A 20160-nucleotide genomic window follows, 5' to 3' on the forward strand; every position below is an offset into this window, starting at 1 on the left:
AGATTTGCAGCCACCCCAAGAGCCTAAGAAAGTCCATTCCCTTACGGAGACGTGTCGTCTGCCGGCTCCGGAGCCGAATCACCAGCCCTGTGACAGAGTGAACAGATCAGTCAATAAGATAAGGCTTTTTTGGATGACTAGCGGGGCCTAATGACCACATTGCTTCCTTGGTATGCCTGGGCAACGTAAGCCGAGTCAGAACAAGGTTCACTGACGGAAGAACAGCTCAGGGGGACTGTTTGAAAGAAAACCGTAATTTGGGTAGCAGATTACTCGGTGCAGTAATGCAGACTAAAGGCCAACATGAGTCAGCTCATAATGCAGACGGAGTTCTGGGATTTAATGTTTAGAGTTCTTCTCATTACTCCGTCTTCCTGCTCACCACGGAGTTTTTTAGCAGGCACGGATTGAGCACTTACTATGTTCCTCCCAGAACAAACCTCAGTGGTATACCCTCTCGGGCCTAAAGGAAGCGGCTAGTCAGGGATTCAGGCTTGTATACAAATAATTATGATAGTGAACGATAAGCGCTGTAAGAGAGGAATGAGAGCTGGTGGAAAGAACACCTGATTTTAGCTGCGGTTAGTCATGAAAATCTCACAACACGCCTGACTTTTTTTTTTTTTTTTAAATATTTTATTTGTTTATTTGACAGCTAGAGAGAGAGCACAAGTAAGCAGAGTGGCAGGGAGATGGGGAGAGAGAGAAGCAGGCTCTCTGCTGAGAGCCTGATGCGGGGCTCGATCCCAGGACCCTGGAATCATGACCCGAGCCAAAGGCAGCCGCTTAACCAACTGAGCCACCCGGGCGCCCCCACACCTGACTTTTGAGATAAAATTTGAAGTATGAATTCGAGTGGGCAAGGAAGAGGAAGGGCACCTCAGTCATAGGACATAGCACATTCACAGGCAAGAAAGAGCTCTGGAAAGACTTTTCAGGTCAATGAAAACAAGTTGGGTGCAGCTGGCATAGAGGGGTTTGAGAATCGAAAGTTAGAATACTACTACTCTAAAGTGCTTAGAAACTAGTAGAGTCTAGAGTTGGGCATAAAGGAACATAAATTCCAGGCACTCAGTTATTTTGCTACTGTTTTTATATCCATCTCTTTTGATGAAGGGCACCTTAAGACATTGGAACCTGTGTATTATAATCCCAACACAGTCCTTAATTTGCAAATGGCCTGTACCCTGGTGAATACCCCAGGAGCCTTCAGAGTATCCCAAGGACCAAGATTAAACATGAGGTTGGGCCCATGACAAGTTCTACAGCCTTTTACATCTGTGGAAATCCCTGCTCTTCTCTTTGGCAACTCCTTCCTATAGAATGTTCCAGGGCAGGTGGGTCCATCCATCCCCCTGCTAAGACTTTATTTTTGGGTGGTTTTTCCCTTTTTAAAAAACTTTTTTTATTAATCCTTTGCACTGAAGGAGAGCAGGTTTAGATCTTATCTCTAAGCCCTTGACTAAGTCAGGAACCTCAAGGTAGGTCCGGAGTTAACTTCTGTCTAAGACTAGACAGTGACGGGGATCACTAAGGAGAATATATCATAGCCTCTCAATTTAATATGGAAAGCCTGAGAACTCACCTTGGATTCGGATCAGGAATGCTTTAGATCCAGCCACATGAATTAGTATCTGCCGTTCCTAAAAGATACTAACAGGCAATTCTAGACCTTCGGGTATCTTTTTAGTTTATAGTATGTAAAAGGAAGGAATTCTAGAACTGAAAATACCTGTGGTGCTATTCTGCTGGTTGGTATTTTATGTGGCGTAATTAATATCATATTCTATAATAGCAATTCTGTAAAAACTAATTTAATATCTGTTTTGGACATAATAATAATGACAATGATCAACCAGAATTAAAGGTTTCCAAACTGTGATGGTGATGTTTCCCTATGGCAGCTACAGGTGCTTTAGCACAAACAGCTGTTGGGTTCCTTAGAGCTTGTGGGAACACATAAATATTTTAAATATCACCCCTGTGCATATGGGCAAACATGATTTGACCTCTATCATAACTGTATCCATCTTTTTTCTGCAGTGTTTCATAAATGGATTTTACTGAATTTAATTACATTTAAGAAGAGAAAGTCCACTAACCTTTTTCTTCCAAGTACTCTATCATATGCCAAAGCGATAATAGAATATGAGTAGTAGATTAATAGTGTTTAGTTTGGGGGCTGGATTGTGTTTTGTCAATAATTCATCCTATAATGAATAATTAACAGATGAGTAATGAATAATTGAAAAAGAGGAACCAAAAAAAAAAAAAAAGAAAAAGTCAAGTTAAAAAAAGATTAATTTATCTTTAAAATATGGCAAACCCCTCTTTTAGATAGACTTGTCAAGTGGATTAAACAGTAAATTGGGCAGGTTATGGATTTTTATCTTCAAAGCACTTTTGGGAACCAGACTTTGAAATCCTCTGGGTCTTTAATTTTAAAAAGCCTGTTGGGGCACCTGGATGGCTCAGTGGGTTAAAGCCTCTGCCTCAGCTCAGGGTCCTGGGATCGAGCCCCACATCGGGCTCTCTGCTCAGCAGGGAGCCTGCTTCCTCCTCTCTCTCTGCCTGCCTCTCTGCCTACTTGTGATCTCTGTCTGTCAAATAAATAAATAAAATCTTAAAAAAAAAAAAGCCTGTTGGATGTTCTAGGAATATGGCATCTCTTATGTGAACTATTATAACATGTAAATGAATATTTATCACATATATATAGCACCTGTGTGGGCCCTAAATATATATTTTTTTAAGATTTTGTTTATTTATTTGACAGAGACGTTGCAAGTAGGCAGAGAGGCAGCGAGAGAGAAGGGGGGAAGCAGCCTCCCCACTGAGCAGGAAGCCAGATGTGGGACTCGATCCCAGGACCCCAGGATCATGACCTGAGCCGAAGGCAGATGCTTAACCCACAGAGCAACCCAGACGCCCCACCCTCAATGTATTTTAACAGTGTTTATTTTTTGTGCCCCCAACCACCCTGTGAGTTTTTTAGGCTTATTTAAATCCCAGTGCCCTGTGCAGTATGCAGTCAAGGATAGGTATTAATATAATAATGATGATAAAAATAGTAGTATGCTCTTTAGAGTTTTAAGGAAAAAATGGCAGTAAGTTGCATTCCTAAGTTGAAATGCAAGGGGTTCTAAACACAAATTAGAGTATAAATTTAGATGTAAATTTAATCTATATTAATTATATATTAATATATTATTAATAATTAATAATTATTAATGATTTATATTAATAAGATATAAATTTATATATAGAGAGAGTATAAATTTAATGTGAAAAATATCTAAAATAAATGTGTTCGGTTCTCTTGCATTTTTGAATAACCTTTTTATAAGCAGAATAATATATCTGATAAAAAGCTCATGTTTTGATAACTAATCAGTCCATGACTAGACATTATAGTTTTTTAAAAATAGGATTGACTACATGTAAATGAAAATACATTCAGTTTGTATAAAAATAAACATAAAGATGATTTCATGTTTTTAAAACCAAACTACATTACCACATGACATAGATTTGATTTTTTTAAAAAGGGCTTTTACTTATTCGTTTGGAATATGTCTTATAAACTAATTATATAAACTCATATACATCTATTAAATGACTTACCAGCTAGGTAGCTAGGTAGGTTAAATAATTCATACTCAGTTTTCGAATTTATTTTCCTCCTTTTTTGGATACCTGAAGACAGAACTGTTTTGAACAAATGGACGGTCCTTTAGCATAGCCTAGTGGCTGAGGAACAGTATTAACTTAAATCTCAGAATACTATTCCTGTTTTTATTAAATAACATTTTCCTAATTCAAATGTAATTTTTTAAGTCAAAAGAAAGGTAAAATAAAATGGACCTAAATAAAACAAATGACTCTTAGGACAGTTCTACAATGGTAAAGGAGAGAGAAGAAAATTAAATGGTTGCAAATACGTAGAGGGAGACAGCGTGGACCTAGCCGAGATCTTCATGCAACTGATTATTTTATAGGGAGAAAATGAATGTATAACTGTGTGAGAGTTTCGTTACAGTTAAGAACTGGTAAGATAAAATGTTGGCCAAAGTACTATCCTGTAGATCTCCTGTTTCTCTCTGTGCAGAGTCATGTTTGGCTATTTAAATATTTGTTGATTAAACAGAGGTACTGAAATATTTCGTAATTGTCATTGACAAAAGTCTCTCTTTAATTTATACCATAAAGGTTTAAAAGGCACTAGGCCAAGGGCACCTGGGTGGCTCAGTGGGTTAAAGCCTCTGCCTTCAGCTCAGGTCATGATCCCAGGGTCCTGGGATCAAGCCCCACATCGGGCTCTCTGCTCAGCAGGGAGCGTGCTTCCTCCTCTCTCTCTACCTGCCTCTCTGCCTACTTGTGATCTCTGTCTGTCAAATAAATAAATAAATAAATCTTTAAAGAAAAAAAAAAAAAAAAAGGCACGAGGCCTGTTTCTTGCTGCAGGGGAGAGACCATAGTTCAGGTTCCAGCAGGAGGGAGGGCTTGAACACCACACTGGCTGCATTATCGTGGTCCCCTGTTTCCCAGAGAGCTGACCAGCCATGCGTTCAGGCGCCAGGGTGTCGTGCTGTCAAACATGGCATTTGTTCATGAAATGAAATGACCGCACTCTTAATAAAACTGCGTTGTTGATGATTTCAAGGTTTATGATCTTCAATTAGGTTAGGGGATAGTCTCATGATCAGAGGGAGGAAAATCTTAACTTTTTTCAAGGTGACATTTGCTTAGAGAGTCCAGGCTTTATGGAAAGGATGGGTCTAGTTTTTTTTTTTTTTAATTTCCTGGAAAAAAATTGATTCCCAATTTAAGCTGACCTTTTAGAATGATTTTCCTACATGTCCCTGTCTAAAATAACCATGTTTTGACATTTGAACCTACATGTAGGTCTGTTTGCCTTCCCAATATGAATTTACCTTATTCTGACTTATTTTAATTTCATAGAAATCCCACTTCTTACTGCCTTGCCAAAACTTCTGACCAAGTATTTGGTAGGTTCTTAATAAATCTTTTCTTCCCAAATGCAGCTTTCAACTTTCAGAAGAGAAGTCTGTCTGTGATGCTTTATAAACCTCAGTGTAACTGTTGTAGAATGATAAAACGAATAAGCCATAAAGCTGACTTTGTTTTTCCAAATGCCTTATATTTGTGTCCTTTTCTGTATGCTGATTTACATCAAGAACTTTATTTTTCATTTCAGTTTACTAGGGACTAATTATGTAATAATGGTAGAAACATTTTCAGGCATGGCTTTAATGATCACTAAACTAGATGTTTTAACTTATACTCCCTTTGTAAAACTTCTCTGATTTCTCCTGTAATAAGTTAGTTTGCCTTTAACTTTAACCTTAAATGTGACTTTCTGCTCAACACCCTTTTATTCTTGAGATTTTTTCCAGGGTGTAATATTTTAACATACATTACTTTCTTCTCTTTCATGCATCCAATAACTATGCTCTTTAGCTGTTTAAATATCCTTCAGTGTCCTGTCTGGAAATCAGGCCAAATAATTAAAAGTGGAATATGAGGTCTTTTAAAATTTTCTTTCAGGAGCCACAGACCATATCCATAGGTTATCCTAATTATTTGGGGACATTTAAAAAACTATAGTGAAAACTATTTTGGAATACTATATAATTTTATAAACAGTTAAAATACAGAATTATAATAGGTATGTTCCATCTCCATTGATGCCTTACCATAAACTTTTTGTACTGTGTGCTGACGAAGTAGTACTTTTTGTTTCTTTGCATGCATCCAGAAGTATTAAAATATTAACACTGAATTTATAAAGCCAAAATACTGGGCTTGTAAAGTGAGCATTGTGGAAGGTCAGGAAAAATTTGGACTTTATAGGGATACTCGCTTTTAGTTCCTTTTTCTGATAGGTGTAGCTGAATGGTGGTGCAGGTGGAGGACAGACAGACAGTGATCCTTGCATAGAACGAGTCCAGTGTTGGAGCCAGGACACCTGTGCGTATTGTCTCAGTTCTGTCACTAACTTGGGTGAGTTATCACACCTGTCCTGGCCTGCTTTCATCAGTTGCTAAAGGGGACATCCGACTAGGGAATTTGAATGGCCCCTTGAGTCCCCAGAACTTTATGACTTACCCGATCATTTCCTCCCTCGCCCCTCCAGGAGCATAGTCCCCCCATCCCATGGTGTGGCTGCACAGAGACGGTGTGCGGAGCTTAGGGTGACTAGAGGTGGTGGAAGAAAGGACATCTGGGAAGATGAGACATTTGGGGTTTATTTGAATCTTCTCAAGACAAGAAAAGGAAGTGCGAAGACTGAAACATTAGGTTGCTTTTATGTAAAATTAATTAAAAAATACACTATAGTTATGGAATTGCTTCTAATCTGATTATAGTAGTGGTACTAAAAAAAAGAAAGAAACAAAAAAATAAACAGACGGATATAGAGGCCCCTGGGTGGCTTAGTTAAGTGTCCAACTCTTGATTTTGACTCAGGTCATGATCTCAGGATGGTGAGATCAAGCCTCGAGTAAGGCCTGGCACTTGGCGTGGAGCCTGCTTAAGTTTCTCCTTCTCCTTTACCCTCTGACCCTGCCCCCTCCTTCTCTTAAAAAACAAACAAACAAACAAACAAAAAGGTATGTATGCAACTTCAGAAATGAAATACACTAAATATACTAAATAGAATAATGCATCTATAGGTGAAATTTTATTTTCCAGATTTTACTGTTACGATGAAAGAATGCAGTTATCAAACTAAAGATCAAATAATTTCTTCTAATTAAAAATAGGTAAATTTGTTGTACAAATATCTGATTTTTGGGGAAATCGTTTGAGAGGATTCCTTAAGGTGAGCTTTGAAGGACTTCTGTCCATCCGATAGTTAAAGAGTCAGCATGGCTTGGGAACGTAAACTCTGGAGCCAGACCACTGCCTTCGCATCCTGGCTGTACCAGCTGATCACTGTGGGATCTTGGGAAAGTTATAAAACCTCTGTGCGCCTCGGTTTCCTCACCTACAAAATGAAAATGTTAGTAGAGCCTACCTCATAGAATTTTTTAGAGGAGTATTTTTTTTAATTGCAATATAATTAGCATACAATAGTCCATTGGTTTCGGGTATACATCATAGTTTCCAGAATTCTATACATTACTCCATGCTCCTCATGATTGGAGTAATGTATAGTAATGTATAGTAATGTCTATACATTACTCCAATCATGAGGAGCATGGAGTAATGTATAAATCAATACACCATGATCAATGTAGTCATTTGTCCCCATACAACATTATTACAATATTGTGCAATGCTGTACTCTTCCCCTCTGACTTATTTATTTTATAAGTGGCCGTTTGTACCTCCTAATCCTCTTTATTTCACTCATCTTCTCTGGGAGCCACCGGTTTGTGCTCTGTATTTTAGAATCTGGGTTTTTTTCCATTTCTTTTTATTTTTTTAGATTCCACATGGAAGTGAAATCGTACGGTGTTTGACCATCTCTGATTTATTTCACTTGGCAGCATAATACCCTCAAGATCCATTTATGTTGTTGTAAATGGCAAGATCTCATTCTTTTTTTTTTTTTAAGATTTTATTTATTTATTTGACAGAGAAAGATCACAAGTAGGTAGAGAGGCAGGCAGAGAGAGAGATAGAGGAGGAAGCAGGCTTCCTGCTGAGCAGAGAGCCCGATGCGGGACTCAGTCCCAGCACCCTGAGATCATGACCTGAGCCGAAGGCAGCGGCTTAACCCACTGAGCCACCCAGGCGCCCCAAGATCTCATTCTTTATAGCTGAATAATATTCTATTGTATATAGATACCACATTTTCTTTATCCAACACTCTCTTGACTGTTATAAGCAATACTGCAATGAACTTAGACTACATAAATCTTTCCAAAGTACTATTTTCATTTTCTTTGGGTAAGTACCCAGTACTGAAATTACTGGGTTGTATGGTATTTCTATTTTTAATTTTTTGAGGAACCTCCATACTGTTTTCCACAGTGGCTCTGCCAATTTATATCCCTATCCACAGTGCGTGCAGCTTCCTTTTCCACATCCTCACCAACACTTGTTACTCCTTTTTGATACTAGCCATTCTGGGGTGTGAGGTCCTATCTCACTGTGGTTTTGATTTGTGTTTCCCTGATGATGAGGGACGTTGAGCATCTTTTCGTATCTTTAGAAAATGTCTGTTCAGGTCCATTTTAAAATTATTAATATTTAAGATTATTGTGGTTTCATACAAACTTAGTATTCTAGTTCTATGAAAGATGCTTTTGGTATTTGAATAGGGATTTCATTGAAACTGTAGATTTTTTTGTAGTATGGTTAGTTCAACAATATTCTAATTCATCAGCACGGAATATCTAGCCACAGCAGTCGGACAAGAAATGAACAGGATCCACATTGGTAAGGGAGAAGTAAAATTGTCACTATTTGCAGATGATATGATACTATGTTGAGGAAAAGCCTGGAGACTCAACCAAAAATCTATCAGAACTGATAAATGAACTTAGTAAAGTTACAAGATTCAAAATACACAGAAATCTGCACTTCTACACAAAACCCAAGTAGTATAAAGAGAAATAAAAAAAAAATCCCATTTACAATTGCATCAGAAATACCTAAAAATAGGGGTGCCTGGATGAATCGGTTAATTGCCTTTGGCTCTGGTCATGATCCCAGGATCCTGGGATCAAGTCCCACATTGGGCTCCCTCCTCAGCAGGGAGCCTGCTTCTCCCTTTCTCTTCTGCCTGCCACTCCCCCTGCTTGTGCTTTCTCTCTCTCAAATAAATAAATAAAATCTTAAAAAAAGAAGTACCTAAAAAATAAACAACCAAGGAGGTGGAATACTGGTACTCTGAGAACTATCAAACGACCATGAAAGAAATTGAAGATGACACAGACAAACACATATTGAGATTGAGAGGCTTAAGATGAAGCAAAAAGAACTGGAAGCCAAGGTTCTGGCCCAGGAGGCTATGGACCCAAAGGATAAAGAGAACTCGTCTCCCACAATGCTCCCACCGCTTGCCCGCCGCACAGACACTATAGCAAGGCCCCTCGAAAATGCTGTGGTGATGCCCTTACAACTGATTCAGGAGCAGGCAGCATCCCCAAATGCTAAGATCCACTTCCTGAAGAAGAAAGGCTGGAAGAGAATGCTGGAGTCCCTGGATGCTTCAGAGCCAGAGGAGAAGGCTGAGGACTGCTGGGAGCTACAGATCAGCCCGGAGCTACTGGCTCATGGGCGCCAAAAAATATTAGATCTGCTGAATGAAGGCTCTGCCCGGGATCTGCGCAGCCTGCAGTTCATTGGCCAAAAGAAGGCCCAGCTCATCGTGGGTAGGAGGGAGCTCCATGGCCCCTTCAGCCAGCTGGAGGACCCGGAACGCGTGGAGGGCATATCCGGGAAACAGATGAAGGCGAACATCCTGGGTCTCGCCGCGAGCCAGCACTGAGGCCCCTCCTGACTGCCAGCTCCTTTCCTTCCAGTGCCATGTTTTTGTTTTGTTTTTTAAATCCTCATATAACTGCGTGTCATGTAAATACAGCTTTTACTCTGGGGGGGGGAAAGTATTATGTTGAATAAAAGTGGTGCGCGTACACGTCCTTGTCTTGTTCCTGATCTTACAGGAAAAGCTTCCCGTTTTCACCATCAAGTATGGTGTTTGCTGTGGGTTTTCATATTTGGAGAAGGAGTATCTTAATGTGTACAGCGTGCAGGCAGGAGTAGCTGGCCAGCTCACAGCAGTAATGTGTTTTAACTATTGATAAAACCCTAAAGGAAGTATATGATTGAGTTGAGACACTTCTAAAAGAAGGAAAAATAAATATTAAATAATTAAAAGATGAAACAAAACAGGGGTGCCTGGGTGGCTCAGTCTTTAGGTGTCTGCCTTCGGCTCAGGTCATGATCCCAGGGTCCAGGGATTGAGCCCCACATTGGGCTCCCTGCTCAGTAGAAGGCCTGCTTCTCCCTCTCCCACTCCCTGTTTGTGTTCCCTCTCTTCCTGTGTCTCTATCAAATAAATAAATAAAATCTTTAAAAAAAAGAGAGAGAGAGAGAGACCAAAAGGCCATGATCAACAATGCCAGTATGTCAGAGGAGACAGAACAGGACTGTGTGGAGTGTGCAGCTCAGGCATTAGAGGAACAGGATGTAGAGAAGACACCTGCAGACCGTACTAAGGAGTAAAACCCCCCCCCCCCCCCCGGCCCTGCATGGTGAGGAGGGAGGAACTTCGGTAGTTGGGTGACACATGAAACCAAACACTTCGTCCGCTTCTGTCTGGGCCAACTGGCCTTTCTGCTCTTTCAGTCTGGTTAAAAGCATCGCCTGTGTCACATACCCGTGATCCAGCCAAAAACAAGGATTGCCACCCAAATTCCAAATACCAGAGACTGAAATCTTTAGCCTTGAGGGGTCAGGGAACCCCTCAATCTTTGAACATTTACTGTGTTTCGTACAGGTCAGTATCTGGACAAATTAGTTGTGGCAATAAAACAATTAGTAAAACACCTTGCATTTGCATTTTCTGTTCTGTACCTCTCTGCCCCATAGTTTATCTTCTCAAAATCCATTCCTTTAAAAAAAAAAAAAAAAAAACTATCGGAGAAATAGGCATTATCTACAATTTGTTCAATTCTAGAGTTGAAGGTGACCTGGTACTTGATCTTGGCTAGGGGAGAGGGTCAGTCCTTCAGTCTTTGAGGTTTCTGTGAGAATGTGATAGACTAGCCTTTTCACTATTCAAGCACTTCTCACCCATCGTGCAACCATTGCACTTGGAAGAGTATCATTCAGAAGTGCGTGTCAGGAAATGGATGGCAGAGAAACTAAGCTTCCTCTGGCTATGAAATGAGTTGATAATAAGTTGAGCTGATGAGAAATTTGCTGGGCTCTAGGTTATTCCTCTTCTCTATTTCTTCCTGCCTAATCCCAAAAGGATGCTCTAAAGATTAAAGGGAGTCCTTTTTTTTTTTTTTTAAGATTATATTTATTTGACAAAGAGATAGCAGGAGAGGGAAACAGGGGGAGTGGGAGAGGCAGAGCCTGCTGCTGGGTTTGATCCCAGGAGCCTGGGTTCATGACCTGAGCTGAAGTCAGACGCTTAATGACTGAGCTACCCAGGCGCCCCCCAGATTAAAAGTGGTCATAAAAGGGAAAATGAATCTTTTTGAGCAGCAGTCCTCCATGTGATTCTAATAAAGTCTTTCTGGGAATTTAAACACTAAGCCTGTTGCACTGTGATTTAACTAGCTGAGTAAGAAACCCCGTTAACAATTAAATGGATAAAGAATAAAATAAGGCACCGTTTCCAACTACCCCCAACCTTTGACAACTTCCTTTTGCTCCTTCTCAGGCACCCATGAGGACTGCTACCGAGCAGCAGGGGGGACCTAGGCTCTAGCCAGCTCTGCCTGCAGGTTGCCTTGGGTCTGTAGTCATGTGCCTTCCTGGTTTCCTCATCTTGAAAACAGAATATTGAGCTCATTAAAAAATTTTTTGTTTTTTTCCAGCTCTGAAATTTCTTTCAATTTTATTTTAAACCTAAAACTTGATATCCTAAGGAAAGTAAGGTAGAATTAGTTCACATTCTTCGGGTAGGATGGAAACAGGTAAATGACTTGCAAGCCACCTCATTCTCTTTAAGGACATCTCCATAAACAGGAGGCACAGGGTACAGAGTGGTTAAGAGCACAGGCTTTGGAGTTGGACCTGGGTTCAAACTGGAGCCCTGTCATTTTTAGGCAAACTTAGTCAAGTTCCTTAACTTCTCATAGCCTCACTATTCTGAACTCTAAAGTTGAATTGTCCCGAGCGAGAAATGAGATGTACTCCTAAAGCGTGTGGCACAGTGCCTGTTCCCTGCAGATGCGCCGTCAACTAGTAATGGTGGTTATCAGAATGAAGGTTATTTTAAGAAATTATAGTCCCATGAGCTGTAATAAAACCTTCTAGTTTTAAACACATTGTTAGATTTTATTTGGAAGAAAATTCTCAAAGACAGATGGGGAAATGGTGTGTATATCCTGATACCTTCAGAATATAAAAATTATGTCTCCCACTAGGACCCAGTGCTTTAATTGTTAGGCTTTAATGTGTTTTTATTTGACAACTACAATGGATGTAGCTGATGGTGGTGGTAGTGGTGGTTTGTGTGTGTATTTTTTGCTGCTAACTTTATTTTGCCTTCTCTCTGTCCAAAGGAAGAAAAAAGGAAAATAATATATATGAGCACTCAGATAAGCTCAAGTTCTTAAAAACAAAACAAAACAGGGGCACCTGGGTGGCTCAGTGGGTTAAGGCCTCTGCTTTTGGCTCAGGTCATGATCCCAGGGTCCTGGGATCGAGCCCCGCATTGGGCTCTCTGCTCTGCAGGGAGCCTGCTTCCTCCTCTCTCTCTGCCTGCCTCTCTGCCTACCTGTGATCTCTGTCTGCCAAATAAATAAATAAAATCTTTAAAAACAAAACAAAACAAAAACAAAAACAAACAAAAAAACCAAACACCTGGAGATTATTTCTTAGCAAGGAGAAGAGTAAGCTACTATGACTGCACTGGGCTAAAATAAAGGGAAAATTTCTAAACTTATTTTTTTAAAGGGAAAAAGCTTTCAAAGCCCGTTATCTTAAATAACTAGTGATGTCTCACCTGTTTTTAGGACAGCGGCTAATTTTACTTTTAATTTTCTTGCTTAACTCATTAGACAAGCACGGATCCTTTATAGGTCTAAGCAGTCTGTCAGGTTTTGCTAGTTGTGGTATTCAAATCTGTCCACTCTTCAATAAGTTGTTGATCTCTGTTTTTACATACCAAATAAGTTTTAATTTGTGTGTTTTAAGTTGGTTTTATGTGCCTCATTTAAGGAGGGATTGAAAAGTTGACTCAACACTTACTGATTCCAAACCGTGCACTCTGTAGTTACCATACCACCCAAGACATTCATGTAGTTGAATAATTCCTCTAATTAAATATGCTGATGTTTTATGAAAATAATCTCTGGGAGAGGTTGGCGTCATTGAGATGGGGGTTCTGAAGGTGCTGCTTGAGTGTTCTCAGCTGGTTCCTGTAACAGGCCCTTCCCAGTGGGGGACACTACTAAAACTTTCCCCCAACCTCTGCCCCCGCACCTGTTGGTTCTCTGAGCTAGCGGGCTGGGGTGCCCATCCTTCCCACCCTCCACCAAAGAGTGCCTTTCTCTCCTCGCTGCCGGGTTTCTCTTCCGACGGGCTTCATTCTTTAAGCTCTTCTCATTACCTGATGTTATATTTACTAGCTGTTGTTTGTCTTATCACTAGAGCGGTATCTCCGTTTGGGTGATTTGCTGTTGACTAATGCCCCACCCCCAACGAAGTCTAATTTCCAGAGGAAAATTTACATTGTCTTATTGCTATTTTTAAACCTAGTTGTTTAGAAAACTGCCTACTGATTAGTAGAAGCTAAATAAATACTAGAGTGTTCTCTTTCCAAAGAAAGAACAGAATACAGAATTTATGTTCATTGTTCTTCTGTATTTGAAAGAAGCATTGGATTGATTGGATATAAACTTCAAATTATGCCATTATCTAATTGATACCACTCTTTGTTGGAATATGGTTCAAGATATTTCTCCAGAGGAATTACAATAGGTTTTAGTAGTCCAAAGCCTTAAATAGGACTAGAAATCTAGAGACTTATGAAAAAACGTATTCTTGTCTAAAAAACTTGAAATTCAAAGTCCTTAGACTGTCTTTGTGGAATCAGTAAAAGTCTTTTGCTTTTTTCTTTCTACAGTAATTCCTGATTTAAAAGTCATATTTATTTCAGAATTTATTCTGTCAGTTCTGTGTCATGAACACTTTAACTCCATTTACATTGGCCCCCCCAAAAACTTCATGAAAATACTCTCCCCAACAACTGACAAAGAAGAACAAAGAGAAAGACCAGGGCCTTGACTGTCAGAGACAGGAAGCCTCAAGGGTCCATCAGAGGGGAGGGAGTGGCACGGAGGAGGAACCAAGCCAAGCCAAGAATCTGTGAGTGCGGTCAGCTTGTGTAAAGATTGCAAAGAGGTCAGAGCCTAGTGTGGGTCCAAAATAGGAAGAAATTTAGGAGCCTGAAGAGTGCATGAACTAGAAAACAGGATGAAGCCAGGCAGTAGTTAAGGACCATGTCAGCAAAAAAAAAAAAAAAAAACTAAGTCAATATTCATTTCTGCAAAGCTAGCCTCATTTGGACAAAAGAGCACAGTAGGTTTGGGGGGGGAGGGGTGCTGTTAATGACTGACCCAAAGTGAAGAAAATGGGTGTCAGTGGAAAATAGTTATGGGTAGAACAGCACATGGGAATACAGAATCGATTAAATGAAATCTCTTTTAAAGTAATCCTAACTCTTCTATGAATGTATTTAGTCCTGGCATTCTTTTCACAAAGAATATCCGGTCCTAAGAAGTATTGCTAATCCTCTCTGTGTGATCATACTAGAGTTTAACAAAATGGGGCATTGGTAATGGGACATAAAATCACATCACAGCCATGGTTTCATATCAAGACTCTATTTGAAATGTCTGAAAATCATTCAGTTGATAATGAGGAAGATAGCAAATGAACTTGTTTCAGCTCGATGGATGGATGGATGTTCTGATTATAAAAAGAATCATCACAACTTTAACATTAATATCACATAACTTTAACATTAATACCAATGTTAATGACATGAAGAGAGAGAGCACAGAGTTCTCAAGTATTAAAATGTCTAATCACTCATCCTGGGACCCTTCATATCCTTAAGGATAGTACATTGGTCTCCACATCAGAAGAAAATTTTATTTTCATGATTTAGAAAATCAGTGTTGCCTTTAAAAAGTGTGAATATAGGGGTGCCTGGGTGGCTCACTGGGTTAAAGCCTCTGCCTTCAGCTCATGATGATCCCAGGGTCCTGGGATTGAGCCCCGCATCGGGCTCTCTGCTCAGCGGGGACCCTGCTTCCCCCTCCCTCTCTGCCTGCCTCTCTCCCTACTTGTGATCTCTGTCTGTCAAATAAATAAAACCTTTTTACAAAATGTGAATATATAATTTAGTGCCTTTGCTTATTTCGTATATCCATACTTCTGAAATTTTTAAAATGACTGTGTGTTAGAGAGCTATAGCAGTAGACGAAACATCAGCCAGAAAATCTGAATATGCGCTATTTCTGCCTTTGTGAGATTGGTAACATTTTGGCCCATTAGGTCTTTAAGTTTGTCTTTAACCACTTTCTCCTCACTCGGTAGTTAATCCCTCTCTCTCCACAGTATTTCCAACAACAAATCTCTTTCCATTCCTTCTCCCAACACTAATTCAGTCTCTACCCCCCCACTCCGCCCCCCACAAAAAAAACCCTGTGTCAACACTTTTATACCGATCTGCCTGTATTCATCTGTTTTCCAAACTGTTCAGGATTTCAGAATACTACTTTTATTTCTGCCCCCAAATTTCGGTGCTTCCCACTGCTAATGGGATTACATTCACATTCTTTAGCCTAGCATTCCAATGCCTCAAAAATGTGGCCCCACGTAGCCTTTTATTAAAGAGTTTATTTTTTTATTTGAGAGAGAGAGCACAAGCCAGGGGAGGGGCAGAAGCAGAGGGAGAGGAACAAGCAGACTCCTTGTTCTGAGCAGGGAGCCTGATGCGGGGCTCAATCCCAGGACCCTGAGATCATGACCTGAACTGAAGGTGATGCTTCACCAACTGAGCCACCCAGGTGCCCCCTCACCCCACCATGTAATCTTTTTCAAACTTTTCACCTTCGGCTACTCAGTGCAAACCTCTAGCTTGAGGAAAATCAGTCTGTTCACATGCCCAACCATGCTTTTACCAACTCAACCTTATTTCTTCCATTCATACTTAACGAGCATGGGTCTAGTATGAGGTTACATGTTTTCTTGCACTAGTATGGTGTGCCAAGAAAAGCCTTTTGTTTCCTCTGGAAGCTTTTTCAGGAGCAGACTGTCCACTGACTGCCAAATAACTTTGTCCCCACACCCCTGGTTTTGAGGGAACTGGTCATCTTCTCATGGGTCGTCTTATACCAGAAGAATGGGCTTTCCTTCGTTCTGTCTGCCTAGCACCTTCCTTACATAAACCCTTTAGTCAGCCAACATGGCCTTTGTTGTATTGAAAGAAGAGACAGGTTTATTTGGAAAATTCATTCTTTGTACACATGGTGGGTTGATTATGTAAATGGATCCAATAAATGGACTCCCTCAACTTCATCTTTTGCCCTATATGTTCCTTCCAACATGGGGCTCAGCCATGTGACTTGCTTTGGCCCCTGGAACAGTAGCAAACTTGGCATAGGCAGAGGCTTCAGAAAGCACTCAAGGAATTCTTACTTCCTGTCATGCTCTCTGCCTTCATCATGAGGACATACATATAGGCTCGATCACTACAGGAGTAGAAAGGAATAAGCCCAGTTGCTCTGGCCAAGGTCTCAGACGTGAGTGAGCTCCAACGAAATGAACAGAGCCAGCTAACCAATTTAGGACTGACTCATAGATTGATGAGTGGGTCATGTAGAGCCTTGATCAGATCCATAGTAATGCTCAGCGAATAATGGGTTTATGAGAAATAATAAATGATTGATATTTTAGGGTGATATGTTACATAACAAAGGCTGATACTGTACACTCTTACCCTGCTGCCAAAGCCTATTCACTTTTTCCCCCTCTTCTACATATCAGATGCACAGAATTGGATTAGTCCTAATCCTTGGCCATTGCTATAGTCTATAATAGTTATCTACACATGTAATTATGTATGTGATCTTGCCTGTATATTATGTATAGTATGCCTTCTATAAATATATGGTAATTTATCCATTTTACCAAAGTGGGCATTTTAGTGATTTCCAGATTTTCCATATTTTGGCTACTTGAGACAGTGCTACTAAAAGCATCTTGTGTAGCTCTCCTGGTACATATATGCTGTTTCTTTTGAGAGTTTACCTAAGAGTAAAAATGCTGAATTGATGACAGTGTAAATGTTACCTTTACAAGATAATGCTACCCTTTCTCAAGTTCTACCAACAGTTGTAGCAATATGCATTGCCTTCAGCTGTAAGATTCTTTTGTCATCTTTGGCTTTTACCATACTGTCTTCTTTTGATAGACCTTCAAAAATTTTATTTTCTTTGTAGAGTTGTGTATTCTTCTGAAGACAGGGAAGGAATCCTGACTTTCACTGTTACTTTGCATCTAGGCTTCAGAACGTTGGCCAACGCAAATTAAATAATGACAGTTGGTTGATTTTTATGTACTTTCAAATTAAGAGGCAGTTATAAAAATTACTTGATACTCCTCCTATTTCCACTTCAGGCTAACTTAGATATCCTGACCTTGCGTGCACAGATGCCCAGAACATCCTCTATCATAGAATTAGAATCATTCACACTGTGGCCAGTTATGATTAGCTTCTTGTAGACTGGAACATATTAGTCACTGTTGTTTGATCAGGTGTGGTTTTTCCAAATGAGTCATTCCACAGCATTTATTGATAACCGTGTGCCAGACTCTTTGAGAGAAAGAATGGATGGGTGAAATCTGCTGTTAGAGTAGTGGTGTTTGGGCTGCCTGGCCGGCTCAGTTGGCAGAGGACACGCCTCTTGTCGGTGTTATGAGTTCAAGCTCCATGTTGGACGTAGAGATTATTAAAAAAAAAAAAAAAAAAGTGATATTTAACATTAATCAGCAGGAGAAATACATTAAAGCTCCTCACTTCCCCCATTGAAATAGAACAGTTGTTAACCTAATAGCGTAGGCTTAGAAAATGAAGGGGTGCCTGGGTGGCTCAGTGGGTTAAGGCCTCTGCCTTCAGCTCAGGTCATGATCTCAGGATCCTGGGATCCAGCCCCACATCGGGCTCTTTGCTCAGCAGGGAGCCTGCTTCCTCCTCACTCTCTGCCTGCTTCTCTGCCTACTTGTGACCTCTGTCTGTCAAATAAATAAATAAAATCTTTAAAAAAGAAAATGAAGAGAACTGTAAAATGGGGAACAAGCTGGCAAAATAGAGCATAATCATATAGAGAGAATATAGTGGTCTAACAGGTGATGCTTCTTCAATGACTTCACTATCCCGGTTGAAAAAAGATCCTAAATAAGTGGTTCACAAAATCTATTTTAAATGGTGGTTTGAAGCTGTTTCCAAAAGCCCTTATACAAGAATTCAAAAACAGACAATCTTTGCTTTTTAACTCCTTGTGGGTATTTGATAGACACACAGAAGTATTGCTCGAGTCAGTGGAGTATAATTTTCATTGGTCAGTGACAGAACAAGAATATGAGTATTTGAGATCAGTATCTGTTTACTGAAAAAATATTATCCCAGTCGGTCGTGGTTGTGAGAATTGTGTTTTTATGAATATTGAATGAAACAAATATGGCAAATATTTAAGAAGGATGAGAGGGCTCAACTCCGGTAATGAAATGTGAAAAGCTACAGGAGGAAAGCTAATCAAACTTGATCATCTAGATCTCCAGGCTGATATAGACTATGATGACCAAGGCAGAAAAATTGACTGAGTGAAGGGAATCAAAAAGTACAAACTTCTAGTTATAAGGTAAGTCATGGGGATATAATATACAGCACGGTGACTGGAGTTAATAATACTGTGTTGCATATTTGGACATTGCTAAGGGGAGAAGGTCTTGAAAGCTCTCATCACAAGGGAAAAATGCATGACTGGGAGGTGATGGATGTTAACCAGACTTCCTGTGATCGTTTCCCAGCATATACAAGTATTGCATTGTTATATTGTACACCTGAAACCAGTGTTGTCTGTCCTTCATACCCCGATTTCAAAAATGAATAAGGAGTGGACCTGAAATGAGTAAACTAGTGTAAGATGAGCATGATAGCTACAAGAGAACAGGAAGGTAATGTTTCAGGTTGGAAATACTTCAGAGAGTATGGATAAGCTTCTTAGAATAAATTATGAAACAATGTCTCATCAAAAAGAGAATGTCAATAACGCAAGAAATTCTTTTAAAAATCTGGCATTTAAAAATTAATAATGCTTTGCCATTACCACTTTAGCTTTAGACAGAAATACACCTTTTTAAAAAATATTTTATTTATTTATTTGACAGACAGAGATCGTAAGTAGGCAGAGAGGCAGGCAGAGAGGGAGGAAGAAGCAGGCTCCTTGCTGAGCAGAGAGCCCGTTGTGGGGCTCAATCCCAGGACCCTGGGATCATGACCTGATCCGAAAACAGAGGCTTTAACCCACTGAGCCAACCAGGCGCCCCGACACAAATACACCTTTTTATTCAAAGGAGGACACGTTTCCCATAAGTTTAGCCTTTGCCTTGACCTTAAGGCACAGTTGTAGACTTTTGATAGGTTCTGTTTAAATTTCCAAAACTTGCACTTAATTATAGACATCTCTATTGTTCAAAGGTTTGACCATTAGACTTTCTAAGTAAATCTGAGAGAATGAAGTGTTAGGTACCATGTTTTAATTTTATGGCATAGAATTGTATAGTTTGTGTAACACTGAGATGTTTTCATATTATAGTAGTAACAGGCATTATAAAAAATGAGTTATAAGGGAATCATCAAAGAGGGCATAAAAGTCTACCTCATACTCTTAAAAGTTTAGATATTTAAAAGTTAGAAATGAAAGTCCTTCTTTATTCTCTGATCCTATCAGCAATATTAATAATTTTATGCATATATCTTCATTATTTAATATATTTGATTTAGAGTAGTTTTAGAGGTCTCATTTTCAGCTCTGATATTTTTGCTCCCATCAACCACATTAATGTTCTGACCATTAAAGTCATTTCATGAATAAATGGGTTAAAAATTATTTCTTAATTAAAATTATTCCTGCAACTTACATTTCTATAAAATCAATTGGTTGTAATTATATAAAATGAAAAATTGAACTTTATGATACAGAGCACAAATTGCATTAATGATTGATAGGTAATATGCATGAAATGAAAAATTACGAGGCAGAGAGGAGTAAGTGTTTATCCTGCTACCAAATATTCGGTGAATGGATTATAGCTATGATCGTCCCTTTAATGTTTCTCATAGTAATTGTCAGGAAGAGGTATGAAGAATCATGGGACCTTAATAATATGTCTTGCCATTTTAATTGCTAAGACAAGTAAGAGAATCTTAATTGC

At 39.5% G+C, this 20160-nt stretch overlaps 2 protein-coding genes and 1 pseudogene across 22 annotated transcripts in view; all 3 read left to right on the forward strand.

Annotated features, from left to right (window-relative positions):
• Positions 1-20160, forward strand: part of CADPS2 (calcium dependent secretion activator 2) — a 535725-nt gene that overhangs the window by 305187 nt on the left and 210378 nt on the right. The window lies entirely within an intron of this gene.
• On the forward strand, positions 8772-9570 carry LOC116569457 (kinesin-like protein KIF22). Its single transcript, XM_032305764.1, has one exon. The coding sequence runs from the start codon at positions 8939-8941 to the stop codon at positions 9461-9463; it is 525 nt and encodes a 174-aa protein (XP_032161655.1). The 5' UTR covers positions 8772-8938; the 3' UTR covers positions 9464-9570.
• LOC116569493 lies at positions 9584-11032 on the forward strand (annotated as a pseudogene).

This window comes from Mustela erminea, chromosome 11 (assembly GCF_009829155.1).
Source record: "Mustela erminea isolate mMusErm1 chromosome 11, mMusErm1.Pri, whole genome shotgun sequence".
Classification (NCBI taxonomy): Eukaryota; Metazoa; Chordata; class Mammalia; order Carnivora; family Mustelidae; genus Mustela; species Mustela erminea.